Here is a 15,326-nt window from a genome sequence, read left to right as displayed (position 1 = left end):
GTTGTCTTTGATGAATTCCTAGTTCTTTTCAAGGGTCGTCTTCTCTTCAAACAGTACATCCCATTGAAACAGCACTGTTTTGGTCTCAAATTTTTTGTACTGTGTGACTGTGAAACCGGAATGGTGATCGATATGATATTATATTCTGGTACAGACGTAAACATACCCGCAGAAGATCCTCACGGGTTTTCTGGCAGTGTAGTGTAGACGCTAATAGAATCACTACTGAACAAGGGACACATTCTGTACACTGACAATTATTATACAAGCCCATTGCTAACGAAACACGGGTGTGTGTGGCACTGTAAAGACAAATAGGAAAAAATGCCAGTTTTTTAAATAATATTGGTGTAGGTGATTGGGAACTTAGAAAATGTAACAAAATATTAGCAGTGCGCTGGAAAGACAAACGAGAAGTCAATATGTTGTCAACTATTCACACTGGTGAAATGCTTGACAGTGGCAAAGTGAGGTATCGTGGTGATGAATCATTGTATAAGCCAGACTGTATCATTGACTACAATATAAATATGAGACTTGTAGTTAAATGTGACAGGATGGTTGGTGCCGTCGAGTGTGTCCACAAAAATGTAAAGTGGACAAGGAAATACTTCTTTCATCTTGTGGACGTAACAGTGCTCAACTGTTTCAACATGTTTTTGGTGAAAACGGGCAAAAAACCATCAATTCGAGTGTTTAGTCATGCTCTGCTGTCGCAATTACTCGTCAAATATGGCCAAGAAGACAGCGTAAGGACAGTTTTTCATGCCCCAACAAGATCACTTTTAGTTTCCAACAGACTGGCTGGTAAAGAAGCCTTTGCAATTCACAAGCCTGCCTACCTACCACCTACAGGAACTAAAGCCAAAGGCATACGTGAGTGCATTGTTTGCAAGAACTCAGAATGAAAAACAAGGAAGCGAAAATCTGTGTGTACCATATGCATCGAGTGCAAAGTCCTGCTTTGTCTCATGGACTGCTTCTTTGAATATCACTCGCTTGCTAAGTACTAAGAGTGTAATACAGTGTGTTACTTTGTAAATAGTGTGTGAAACTGTATATAATGTATTATTAGTGAAGGTAGAACAAGTAATATTTGCAACAATAAACATTTATCGAGGACACATTAGTGACACATGTATCACAGTTCCATGGAACATTATACTTTATATACATTATCAGGACACATATACATCGTATATGATACAAAAAAAATTAGAATGCATTGAAAATACAAAGAAATAATATTTATAAATATAATTGTGGCAACTGGCGGGTCTTGAGTGGCCCCGAGCGACTGTGTCTGGGAGCTTCACACATGGGCGACCAGCCCTTGATGACATCCCAGTGCACCTTGTCCATGTCCACACGGCACAAGTAACTGGAATTTGACATTTATTTTTACATAGACATGTTCAGGGAAGATAATTCATCATTTTAATAAGCAAAATAATATTGGGGGAACACTTGATTTCATTTGCACGGGGAATTTCACAATAAACTCGGCGCATCACAGTGGTTAACCCTTCAACTACGCAAAGCGCCTGCAGGCCCACGTCTGGGGTGTGCTACGCGCCTCCGGGTATTTGTATTTTTCATGTTCCATTCAAAACTCCCGTGGCTACATGGGGTTCACATCAGCTTCCTCAGGGCTCTTGTAAACAGACACCATCTTTAAAAAAATCGTGGTCCACATTCCCAGGTATGAGAGCCTCAGTAATGAGTGAGCAACCAAGGCTGGCACTCGCAGCATGTGCGCACAGCACTGCTGTTCAGCGTGTGACCACAGCATCGCCTAATAATGTCAAAATATATATATAACCTGTATTATTTATCCATGATAGTATTATAGAAGAGCCTGAGTGTGATAATGACTGGGTACAATGTTCAAATATCAGTGATTCAATGCTGTTCACGATGTTCACAGCGCTAGCCACAGCACCATAGCATTATTTTGTTCATCTAGGAATCTTCAAACAAATTCCTAGGTTCCTTTTCAAAATAAACTTGTGGTCAATTATTCATTTACAGGAATTAGTGACCAGGATTGTGGTTATAATTAGCGTTGTGCGTAGTATTGTGGAAGGAGGAATTTTGGTGAGGAAGGGAGAGAATTGAGGTAGCCTCACTATGTGTGGCAGCCACTCTTGTTTTGCTCACAATACTAGCTTCGTGGTTCGTTATGGGGAACACATATGTACATGGGTATATACAGAGTGTGTGTGTATATAGTGTAATAACAGCAACAGGAGTATGTTGAGAGGAGCTATTTTGGTGAGGGAGGTGACGTCGTATTCGTGGTGTTGTCTGCTGTGTCATTTCTCATGCAGTGTATGGTGGCCACTGTACTGTTTGGACACAATAATGGGTTACTTGCATAGTTCTGATAAATAAAACATGTAGATAGGTATATATAGCATGTGTAAATAGTGTAATAAAAGCAATAACAGTATGGTGGGAGGAGCAATGTTGACGAGTAAAATGTTGGAGTGAGGGAGGGCTGGCTGGATGTGACAGCTCTCACTCGTGGTGTTCTGAATGTGTTGATGGTGAATGTATATAGTGTGTAACAGTGTATAGTGTGTAAATAGATCGTATATATACATAAATTAGCATGATACATGGTAAATATGTGCAACATATGTGTACACAAGTATCATGCACGTAACACAGTGTCTTCGGACAGTACGGATGTTTTACTGCCATAATATAGTGTACGTGTTCATTATACATAGGATTAGCACGTAAAAACAAATAAAATGTATTTAGAGTTTTTGACACTTTTAAAAAACAAAAGAATTTTTTGCAGAGAATTTATTTCCTGCGCACTGGGGGGGGGGGGGGTGTCATATTTGGAGGCAGCGCAGTTAAGGGGTTAAACCTAAAGGCTGGGGATCTTGCAGCCCACCAAAATTAGGTGTAAAAATAAAATGCTTGCTCTAAAAATCACCATTGTATTCTCTGGTAAAGAAAAGTAGAAATAATCACTAGAGAAACAAAATAAAAAAAATTGAATTGCCTTTTGACCTGCAAAGTCATAAATAATTTCCTAACAGTCAAGTTTGAGTGAATGGTCTGACTCGATGTACATCAGAGAAAAGTAGTTCAACTTGTCATCTTTCATTCTTGCACTTATGCAGTTCTTTATTCGTTTTAGAGCAAAAACTGATCTCTCCACCACTGCAGTTGAAAACCATCAGAAAAATTAATTCATTTGGTAAGACTAAATAGAGGGTGACACAATTTGTTTAACCCTTAAACTGCGCACATTGTATATATACAATTTGAGTAATGGTCACCAAACCGCGCACATCGTACATGAGCATAGCGATGTTCCACACATTGAACAATATAAATTCCACAAATTACACACTTTTGAATAACATTACACCAAAAAAAAGAGAAGAAATGAATGAGAAACATCAAAATAATTGTGAAACATTATATTCGCGGCAACTGCTGCCCCACGGGGTGGCGGAATCGAGTGAACCCGAACACTCTGTCACTCTGTACCCATAATTTGCTCAACTTCCCAGCTCCATCACAGCTAAAGTATGTCCAAAATATTTTTTTTTAGTTTCCTGTGATCAGAGACTGCATTTTAACAATATAAGAAGAGAAAATAATTTTTTGGAAAGAATTTATTTTTAGCGCACCACGGGGGTGTCATATTTTAATGCAGAGCAGTGCGGTGGTTAAAGAACTTTCTGAGTTCTCCATAGTGTCTTCTCCTGAAATTAGGTTTTTCAACAGCTTCAACTTCCTCATTCTCTTAAAGATTCTAATGCATTGCATACTTTATTCCCAAAAGGACATTGTCACTTCTGCCTGAGGGGAGAAAGTATTGAATGTCAAATATCTCTTCTTCTCTCCTGGTGAATATCAAATCCAGCTTGGAAGGAACACCCCTTTCCTTCATTCTCATAGCCTGTTAAACATGTTGTATTACTTTGGTTGCATCAAATCTTCAGGCTATGTAAGAGAGCCAATGCTTGGAATGAATGCTTGTGGCATGAGTTAAGCCTAGCTGGGTTAGCCACTGATGCCTCAACAAATGAGAAAATTTCCTGCCTAGCCAAAAATGCTTCAATACTATTGGCATGCACTTGTCTTGCTAGCAGAACAGACTAAAACTGTATCGCTAAGATTTGATGCAAGGAGTAGACTTTAATTTTAATAAAACACTTGGTATTGTTCTAATCACAAAGACTTGGACATGATACTTAATCTAATAGTTTCACACGTATAAGAATGGTGTAGATCTTACCATGGTAAAAAAAATTATCTTCTCAGTTTTGGGTAGATCTTTGATCCCAGAACTCTTCTCACCTCATAAAGAGAACAAAATTCTGATCCTGACTCCTAGTAGGCGATGGTAAGCCTCTGAGGCCTTGTTATTTCACTAAAGTATGGCTTCACCAGTGCTTTGCTGCAGGGAACAATCGAGAGCTCCACAAGAAAAGGGCATTTCATTATATTCAGTGCCTTTTTTCAATAAACTCAACACCATTTCTCTGCTACACCCCCCCTCAATAGCATCCCTGAGCTTATCTGTCTATGTCCCCTCAGAAATGTTATGCAACATATTACTCACCTGGCCTGTGGGACAAAAGAAAATCAAATTTACATCTTAAAAATCCAACGTTTAATATAATAAAATGTCAATATCTGAAGAAGCCCCATTTTGCTCCCTGAAACTTTCTTGCTTCATACTAAAAGGTCACATTAGCCATAGCTAGTTCTTTTAGACCTACCAAGGACTGATGCCAAAACCCGGCCCCCTCACAGAGGCACAGAGAGCAGATGACAATCTGCTGTCTAACCATAGGCAGCCTCCAGGAAGTCATCGCAGCTTTACAAACAACTAGAGGTTCACAGAAAATGAAGCCTTGAAAAAACGCCAAATAAACTACTGCCAACACGTCACATGGAACATGGGTGATTTCACTCAAATGAGCTCAAGAATCATTAGTACTGATTACTACCGCCAGGCAACCTGGCCCCGCTCCCAGCCAGCTCCCCAAATCAGTTATGGTCTTGATTAACCCTTGTGTGGCACCGGGCTATTTAACATTTGTCACCCACAGGCGCATAAAAAAAAAATGATTTTTCCTTCTAAACCTGTTAATTTGTGTTTTCTGATCACAGGAAAAATAATAAAAAAATCGTAAGTGGCATATATTGCCCGCTATTGGGTGGGGAAGTCTGGCAAAAAAACAGGCGCTGACTCAGCGTGCGTCCCAGACCATCTGTTGCTCGCCAGCTGTCAGGCTGGAGTTGCCACCAAGAGATAATTACCTAATTATTTCAATGTCTCTGATTGATTTTAAGTAGTTTTTTTGCTGTAATATTATTCAATGGTGTGTAGTGTGATATATTTATATAATAAAATGAGTGAATCATCGCTGTACTCAAAAATATGGTGTGCATATTGTTGATTCAATTATGTTCATCAAGCAGTGAACAAATACTTTGTCGGTTATTACACTATATACACAGGTTATATATAAGTATCTGCATGTTTTGTTCACCATAACGAACCACTAAGTTGGTATGAGTAAAAAAGCAACGAGGAGTGACCACAACACACTAGCCAGCCACTCGCTTCCACTCACTCCCTCAACACTTCACTCACCCACATTCTCCTCCCACCATACTGTTTTTACTTTTATTCACAATATACAGACGTTATATATAAGTATCTACATTCGTGTTCACCATAACGAACCACTAAGTTGGCATGCTGAGTGGCAGTGGCAGTGGCAGCCAGTGGCAGCCAGTGGCAGGCTGCCACTGGCTGCCCTCCCTCCCTCCCTCACCTCACAGTACTCGCCACCATTCTCCTCCCACCCATACTGTTTTTGCTTTTATATACAGACGTTATATATAAGTATCTGCATGTTTTGTTTACCATAGCGATCAACTAAGCTGGTATAGTGAGTCTAGACAGTAAAAGGTGGTCACACAGAGTCAGCAGACAATGCTATCTCCCTCCCCACCAAGATTACTCCTCCCACTACAGCACTAATTATCACAACAATCCTGCTATTATCAGAAGCCTGGTCATTGTTATCACAGTCGGGGGTCTTCTGTAATAATATCATTGCTAAATAATAGCATGCAAGTGTATATTATGGCATTCTTAGACGATGCTGTGGTCACAAGCTGAACAGCAGTACTGTGAGCTCATGCTGCGTGCGTCAGGCTTGGTAGCTCACTCAATACTGAGGCCCCTCACACCCGGGAATTTGGCCCACGATTTAAAAAAAAAATGGCGTCTGTTTACAAGAGCCCTGATGAAGGTGTGGTGAACCCCGTGTATCCGTGGGCCGTTTAAATCTTGCGTAGTACTCCAGTACATCATATGATGTGGAGCGCAAGTTACTGCAAGTCACTGAAAACATCATATGATGTGTTGCGCAGTTAAATGGTTAACAAACCCACGACGAACTGACGAACTTGGAGAGTGGGTGGGAAACAGGAGGCTACTCCAGAAATTGGCGTTTCATTACATTCAATGGTGGGTTACTGGAGGGAGCTCCTTGTGTTTTCCTGAAGCTAAACTAACCACAGAGAAAAAGAAAGGGACTTACCAGGAAGGAGGAGAGATGGCAGGCACTTAGAACAAAGGAGAGAAACCAGGCTGGGCGACATGGCCCAAACCACATACGACTGACTGGGACATTAATCAAATACCAGGAACATTAACCAAATACCAGGAACATAACCAAATACCAGGCTACCAGCACCATGTTAGAACAGCAGGATCTCCAAGTCTAAATATTAGCCCACAACATATTAGAGAAAATGGTGGCCAAAGCAACTTTTTACGAACATTGTGGGCCCTGAGGGTAGACTTCAGGCTGGCTAGACCCATTGACAACATGGACAACTGAGTAAATGTGAGACTTGGAACAAGAAACCAAGGAAATGGGATCAACCAACAAGGCATCCACCGAAACAGAACTGGTGGCATACAGGTAGCAGTGAAGATCCGCCACAGGATGCAACAAATTATGCAACCCTTGCCAAACCATCGAAGAGTCAATCACCTAAGTATCCCTCTGGAAGCCAGTCGACTCATTCTTCATTAGGAAAAAATGAGACGACCAAAAATGAACAAACCGTCTGCTAGGATCAAAAGAACAGAACCCATGCCCACTGAGAACAGTCTAAAGCTCCCCAATCTGATAGCCAGGGACAAGAGCCAACCGGAAAAACTGTCTTAAAAAATAACATGAGCTGAAGGGGAAACCGTCAACCAAGGTGAGGAGAAAAACGTCAAAACACAGTCAAGAGACTAGGATGGCTCATGAGGAGTATGAGCTGGCTGGAGATGGAGAAATGTATGAAACAACTTGTGGAATGGAACAGTGAAAGTGTTGATACCAAATGTAAGCAATAGGGCTCCACCAAAGCTGAATAATGTGAGGAGACAGTATTTGGGATAAGATGCTGATTGAGAAATAACCAGATAAAAAGGAGAGAACAGAGTGAACTGAAATTGAAGACAGGTGATGGAAACTGATAGTAGCAAAAGGCTCTACCTCATACTGCTCCAGCAAAGACAGAGGCAGGTGACAGACCATCAAACCCACCACCTGCACACCATAGAAATGGTGATAGAGAAGCATCTAAAAGTCCAGATGCATAGAGTAGAGGAGAAGATCAAACCAGTGAAGTATACCGCCAGGTCGATCTGCTGGAAGAGGGGGTGCCACAGAAAAGAGCGCTGGTTTGGACACCGGACTAGAAGCACCAGAAATCAAGGCTGGACTGGCCAACAAGGAACCAAAAGGATCACCCTCTCTGAGTGTGGCTTCAGACAAGCTAACACCCAAAGCAACAACTGAACTGGGAGAATGAGGTAAGTGCACCTCCATCGTGACCAGTCCAGTCAAAGGTCTTGCAGGTCAGGGAATAGAGCCATGTAGGAGGGAAGGTGGTGGTTTTGCGTTGACATGGAGATCCACCTTAGGGAAGCCTGAATGTCTCAAAAAGCCAACTGAAGGATGTGTTGTTAAAAGTCCACTCCATGGAGATGGGCTGAAAGTGAGACAACTCATCTGTGAGGAAACTGAACACATCCTGAATGTGAACTGCAAAGAGAACCAAGCCCTAAGAAGTCAGAGGCTGAGCCACATGAAGCATCTAGGTTGGGCAGGGAATTAAGGCATTCAGACCCTAGAGGTCGTGGATGTACTGGAGGTCCATCGAGTCCCATTTTGGGATCGGGAACAAACACTAAAAACCTGTGGGCCTCGTCCCTTCGATGGGACACCCACTGAAGAGACAAGGTCGGCTCAACAACACCCAAGGCCAACCAATCTGCAAGGGTCAGATGTAGTGCCAGAGAGGATTCCTGACCCATCCGACCCGACCCCAAAAATGATGAAAAGATTGACCAGCTCCACCAAAGACCCATAGAAATAACCTAAAAAGCTTGCAATTCATGGAAGCAGGAGTTGGCAACACAGGCCAGATACATCCCCCACGATGGTGTCAAAGGCGGTGAACCACAAAAGAGCTGGTATGAGACCCAAGTGGAACCAGACCTCCACGATGTGTGAGGATTGATAGCAGAGTAGGAACTCTCAACACAAAGTGCAATGACCTGGGAACCTGACCTACCTGAGGACCTACCTTAGCAAAGTCCCCACCCACCCAACCAGACTGCCTCTGAAACCACCTGAGACATGGCATTCTTGGGAAAGAGGAGTGAAAATGTGGAGGTGGCCACAAGGGGTTAGAGAGACTGCTGAATTTGAACAAAGGGCCAGCATGGCCTGCTGACATGTGAGGCTGGTAGAATAAAATGCTGCCACCACCACCACCTGAAGGAAAGGGACAAACATCATGGGCATGGCCACTAGGACCAAAGGCCTTGCAACCTGCAGTTCTGGTCCTGGTGGCCTTGCAGCCACTGAGCAGACCCCAATGATGCCACATCCTCATGGAGATGCTCAGTAAGCCCCTCCACAAGGACCGAGACATGCAAGTATGCAACCAGATGTTAACCCACCCAGTGGTCATCTGCAGTAAGAGTCCCAGAAAGTGAAGACAGCTGCATGTGGAGCTGCCACTTGCGCACATCCTCTTACAGGTCGGTGTTCAATCCCCCAACTGTCCAAGTGATTGAGCACCATTCCTGTTAGGAATTAAGGTATGTTGTAGGATTAAGTCTACCTAGGTTAGGTTCATAATAGTAAGAGCTGACGCTTATTTGTCTATAATGAATACAAGTACTGGCACCTATACCGGTGATGTCAAGCTGTTTATTTATTTATTTATTTTTAAATAAAGCCATGAGGACAAGACTCACATTTTCCTCCTAGTTCTACCTTACCATGCCCAGACGTAACAGCTCCTTTCCTCAATCACATCCTAAAGTCTTATCACTTTATCCCTTCCAAGTGCTATATAGTCATAATGGCTTAGTGCTTTCTTCAGATGTCTTCATACCTTACCTTGCCCACATCTTTGGGCAGTCAGGTCTGAAGTGGGGCAAATTGAACCCCATGCAGAAACACCTGAAAGACAGAGTTCACCTCCCTCCAGTCAAGCACATGGAAATGATAGAACCCTTGCCAACACCCCCAAGGAAAGAAGAGGGTTGTCAGCCAGTCATGATGAGCCCGAGTCACCTCACAACCAAAAATAGGAGATGGACCTGAACTCAAAAAAGACAGGTGTCCATTACGGAAATGAGGTTTTGAACTACTTAGGAGGTAGCAAAGCAAATCTGTGCAAACCACTGAAGGCATAGCATAGGAGGATGGAAACCTCTGGAAAAAGGACAAATCTGTGTCACCGAATTGGACCCGGAAATGAGCCCAAGGGAAGAGCAGTTAAAAGCTCCATCTCATATATGGCAGCAGATAAGAAAAATGATCCCCTTGCATCATAAAAGAATAAAATAAAATAAAATAAATAAATGTTTATTCAGGGGGGCCAGGGGGCAAAACCCTCTGGAAAGGAAACCAATAACCAATCAGGGTCAAAAGTCACCCAAGGGCTTCTCCCCTCAACCCCAGGTGCCTGCCATTGAGGCCCTGGGGTAGAGCCGAAGTCCCGACCCAACACCTGAGACAGAAAGGTATTTTCCCAAGGAGAGGGCTTGGGAACAGGAGGTGATTGTGAAGGTGAAGGCCCTGAAACCCCAGCTGGTCTGGAATACTCAACTACCCCTGCTGCCGAAGGTAAAGGGACCACCCCTGGAGAAGGCCGAGCTAAGCCCCTGCCCAACTCTGAAACTCTCAGATGCTTTGAAGCCAGAATTGGGGCTAAAAGGGGGGAAAAAGACCAGAAGAGGGGCAAACTACACCCACAGGGAAAGGAAGAGGAGGTGCAGACAGAATCCAAGTGGAGATCACCAACAGCCCCAATTCTGGATTCCTAAGCACCACAAGTGGGCCAACTCTGGGACTTCTAATCGAGCAACATGCCACAAACACTTCACCTAAGCAAACCTAGCCCATACAGCGGAAACTGCCTGGTAAGCCTCCGACTGGGAGGCGGAAATTATTACGGCAGAAACACAGTGAGAAGAAACCTGACAGAACTCGGTCATAAACATTACTGACCCAGGACTCAGGTTTGCAAAATCACTGACCCAACATGCAACATGGCTAGGGCAGAAAATATGATCATCTTCAAGTAGCAAGATTAGAGCCTGGCAAGATTTCAAACCTTGCCAGACTCATTGTTGGTAAATGGTCCATCAACTGATTGGTCTTAATATTCTTTGAGATCTACTCGGAAAAGGGTAGGAAAGCAGTAGTCTAATGAGGCATGTTGTTCCATCTTTCCTCTACCACCACCATCACCACCACCACCACTCGCATGCCATAACCATCTCATAAAATAACATAATTTCATACATTATCATGACCAGCACATGTCATCACCACATACAACAATATTTTGTCATATACAGTACTAAATTGTTGTGCCACATACTGTACTACCAACCCTACCCTTAGCCCATTACACCAGCCTGTATTCATTTTCCAGCCAATGTTCATTACACCAGAAGGTATTCATGACACTAGCCACGTTGGTATACTTGGTATACCAACCTATACTCATTATATAATATATACTCATTAAATCAACCTATACTTGTACACCACTGTATTCAAGCAGTCTTCAACCCACTCTGTTTAAATGAAGTATGCATGAATGGAAATACTTAACTCACTCCCCTTATGCAATTGAACCATATCTATTTTATTTTACATTTTATCTTTTGCTGTCTTGCATTTATTCTTGTAACTTGCAAGTATGTATGCTTGCTGAGTTAGCTCATATTTTCTGTACTATATATGATTTTTAGTACAATTTATGACTGTTATTGGTTGATATTATTATTCTAAAGCATGTATGTGTATTACTTCAGTAACACATAAAAGTGTGGAGTGCCAATAACAAAGATTTTTAAAAAGGAAGTGTCTGTGTCATTCTAAAGGTTTGTATTGAATAAGATAAGCTGTTGTATCACAAATATTAAAAACTAAAGGCCTTCCTTTAAATTATCATAATTATGTACAGTATGTGAAAATTTTTCTTCCCCATAGTACAATATTATTCTTATTTTATTTGTTTTTCCTTTCAAATTTTTATATATTATTATTATTAAAACTTTTTAGTTGCATCATATTGTGCTGCATATGAAAAAAAATTGTATAATATTCGCAATGTCTTCTTACTGTGGTATGAAACAGGTGCTGGTTATGGAGGTTCGCGAGATCAAACACTTGCCACCCAACCGAATTGTGTATTGCACAATGGAGGTGGAAGGTGGTGAGAAGCTGCAGACAGACCAGGCAGAGGCATCAAAACCAATGTGAGTACAAGTTGACTGTTCAGATATCATGATTAATTAAGGCATTAAACCTCTTTCCATGATAAAAGTTATGATGTGACGTACAGTATTTTAATTTTTGTATCAGTACTGGGTTTTGATAGTTCAAGACATATTGCAAGTTTTTCTGAGGGGAGCCCCTTCGGCTCCCCAGAGCTATCTGGGCAGATATGAATATATTAGACCTTGGCATCAGTGAAAGCAAATGGAGTTCTTAGGCCTACCGGGGACCATGAGCCAGACCCTGGCTCCCTCAGAGGCAAGACGAGCAATGGCCTATAGAAATCCCCATGTGGTTGGAAGCATTCTATGTCTGCCATAGATGAAAGGTAGGTGTCCCAAAACAAACCATACCTGGTTAAAATATTGCTACTGAAAATCAAACTACAGTATTGGACAGAACTCCCCCAAATGAAAAACGAGCAAACGAGCATGACATCACAACCATCACCGCGCTGCTGTCTGTGCAGCTTCCCCTCCCTCCCTGGAAGGGAAAAGGGGGAGCCCCAGATCCCCACACTGGCTATCCCACACTCCTAGTTCTGGAGCTGATGTGAGACCTGGCTGCCATGCGACTCTGGCTCCAGACTCTGTCCAGTGTTGTGCCTTGTGGTGTGGTCCTGTCCTTGGTGGTGTGCAAGCCAGCAGTAATTTCACCAGTACTCGGGCTGCATGTGCCTAGGGCTATCTTCCCTAGGTGCCCTGTAAGTACTACCCTTGTGGCTTGGGGTTCCCTTCCACAAGTCGCTTGGGACCTAACTCCGCTGTGGTCTTTTGCTGCTCGGTGATTGCCTGCCCTTGGAGTCAGCTGGGGTGTTTCATGCATCCCTGTTTGCCTCTGGGTAGGAGGTAGCTCCATCACTGTTCCGGGTGCAAGGTACTGTGCAGCTTGTTTTCACCATAATACAGTGGCCGGCTTTGTTCCGCCTGGTGAAGTACTTATGCAGGATTTTTCTTTTATTTTTGTTTCTGCCTGGTGGAGGGTCTGCCCCATGGTGTTGTTGACCCTTTTTCATTCTGTTTCTTGGTGGTTCTCCGCTAAGTCCCCATGTGTGTACACGTCCCAGGGGTTCAGCAATTAGCAGTTCGTTTGGTAGTTTGGGGCGCCGGTTAGCAGTACCTTGTTTGGGCTTACCTTAGAGCGTCTAAGAGCCCTGGAAAAAACCCACTGGAGCTCAGTGGTCCGATGGATGCATCCCACGGATCCCATCTCGCCTCATGCGTGTTTGAAGGTTGCTCTGTCCCCTTGTCTCAGGGGTGACAGTCACCTGTTCTGCCTCCATCATGCTGCCTGTTGGGTTGGTGACACCTTCAACCCGGAGTCCTGCGAATGGTGTTGCTTGCTTGTACTCCAGTTCACCCAATCCACTGATCATGATATTCAGGTGCAAGCAGCTTTAATGTTGCATGCACATTTTAGGTTGCTGCAGTGCGCTAGATTGGTTGCTCACCTGGATGCCCCGAAACTGCCCCGTATTGGTTATAGGGACCCAGACTTGGTGGGGGTGTTAGTTGTCTTGACTTTGGTTTTCTCCGTGCCCCTTTGTCATTTCCCTGCTGTTCGTCCTATTTTTACCCCCTTCCCCTGCTTCCGGCTCCAAAGTGTCTCAGGGGTTTCAGAGTCGGGGCAGGGTTTAGTTGGTGGTGAGACTCTGGCAGTTTCGGGGGATGCCCTTTCCGGTGTGGCGACGTAGGCATTCGAACCTGTTCCTCCAGCCGGTACTTCTGGGTCTGATCAGTGGGCCCCCTTCATTCCAGCTTTTCCAGTGGACTCCTCCCCTCTCAAAAGGGGCTAACTTGTGGAACTTGGGCCCTATTTGACCCCGCTTGGATTTTGGTACCCTCTGAGAGGGTTATTGCAGAGGGTGGGGTTTTATTATCCCCCCTCTTTGTACGAGTTTGATATGTCATCAACTCCTCCCCAGGTTCGGTTCCGGGGTTCCCTTGGGTACTTTGGTCCCTTTCTTCCAGAGGTTTTCGGCCTCCTGCATCCCACCTCACGAGGTGTGGGAAGCCCTTGTGGCTTACCTCCTGTGCAACCCGGATTATGCCTCGATAATGGATCGTGCCTCTCCCAGCTATATCTCCCAGCCTGGATTTGTCTTAGTGCAAGCCATCTCTCCTTCTTTCTGGTAAGTCCCGTTTTTGTTCTCTGTGGTTAGTTTTCTTTAGGAAGCCACTAGGGAAGCTCCCTCCAGAAACCCAGAATTGAATTTAAGAAATGCCTCCTTCTGGATGAGCCCTGGTGGCTCCCTGACTCCTTCCCTTCATATCAGGTTAATCAGTTTATCAGTGTGGCATTCATCAGCTCCAGAAGTGACAAGGAAGATAACTGCATGTGGAAACCAGGCTTCCTGGTAGTGGCATTTGGTAATTACCTAATTACCTAAGTGTCGACCTGAGGACCGTCGTGACCCCAGCGGGTGACCCCACACACACACAGACCATGACTCTTCCTAACACAAAATAATACGAAATTATAGTTACAGGATGAGAGTTACGCTCGTGGTGTCCCGTCTTCCCAGCACTCTTTGTCATATAACGCTTTGAAAAAAATTATTGGGCTGGAGCTGACGACCGTCCGGCCACAGATGGCAAACCCCACTCTGAGGCTGTGACTCTTCCTTTTTAAAATCCTTGCTGAACACAATCATGTATCACTATAGTGACTTAGTTTGAGCTTATCTTGAGATGATTCCAGGGCTTAGCGTCCCCGTGGCTCGGTCCTCAACCAGGCCTCCTTTTTGTTATACATTCCCAGGAAGCAGCCCGTAGCAGCTGTCTAACTCCCAGGTACCTATTTACTGCTAGAGGAACAGGGCCATCAGATTGAAAGAAACTCTGCCCATTTGTCTCCGCTTCCACCGGGGATCGAACACGGAACCTTAGGACAACGAATCCCGAGCGCTGTCCACTCAGCTGTCAGGATTTTAGAAAGGAAGATTGGAAAGAATTTTGGGCTTGAGCTGATGACCATCCGGCCACCAGCGGCAGACCAATGGTACTATGGGTCTATTGCTGCTTGAGTTGTTTGGCATTTTTGAGGCATTGGTCTTTAGTATCCATCCAGTTTTGTGTAAAGCTTCACTGTCTTTCTGGATGCTTTCCTATTGTTGTGGAGAATTGTCACTTTCTCTTTGCACATCTGTGAAGGATCCAGGTTTCAACTCTAATCCCTGGTAGGCCAACCAGAACTCCAACGTCTGATGTAACCCAATTGCATGGAACAATCTCAGTGAAATATCTTCAGGGAGCCTTGGGGTTCCTCCAGAAAGAGGCATTTCATTACATTCAATTCTGGGTTTTTACACATTAGTGTACATTGGCAAATAAAATCTGATGCATGTTATCAAGCTTAATGTTTTATTTAACTCGGCTCATTTTAAGTCTTACTTTACTAGTTTTCCATGGAATATGATCCATTAATTGGTTTACAATTAGATCTCCAGTTAATGCTGGATGA

The 15,326-nt window shown here is 43.7% G+C and overlaps 1 protein-coding gene across 32 annotated transcripts in view; it reads left to right on the top strand.

Moving 5' to 3' along the window:
• The window catches only part of Cadps (calcium-dependent secretion activator 1), a 537,366-nt gene that overhangs the window by 255,332 nt on the left and 266,708 nt on the right, over nucleotides 1–15,326 (top strand). For all 32 annotated transcript variants that reach the window (XR_011225795.1, XM_069317990.1, XM_069317986.1 and 29 more), the window contains one exon: nucleotides 11,724–11,845. Coding sequence is in view for 31 of the 32 variants with exons in the window: in XM_069317990.1 (XP_069174091.1) it covers nucleotides 11,724–11,845 (122 nt within the window). In the remaining variant the exon portion in view is untranslated. The remainder of the gene's footprint in view (nucleotides 1–11,723; nucleotides 11,846–15,326) is intronic.

The sequence above is a fragment of the Procambarus clarkii genome, chromosome 89 (genome assembly GCF_040958095.1).
Source record: "Procambarus clarkii isolate CNS0578487 chromosome 89, FALCON_Pclarkii_2.0, whole genome shotgun sequence".
Classification (NCBI taxonomy): Eukaryota; Metazoa; Arthropoda; class Malacostraca; order Decapoda; family Cambaridae; genus Procambarus; species Procambarus clarkii.
This window is presented reverse-complemented; position numbering and strand designations above follow the sequence as displayed.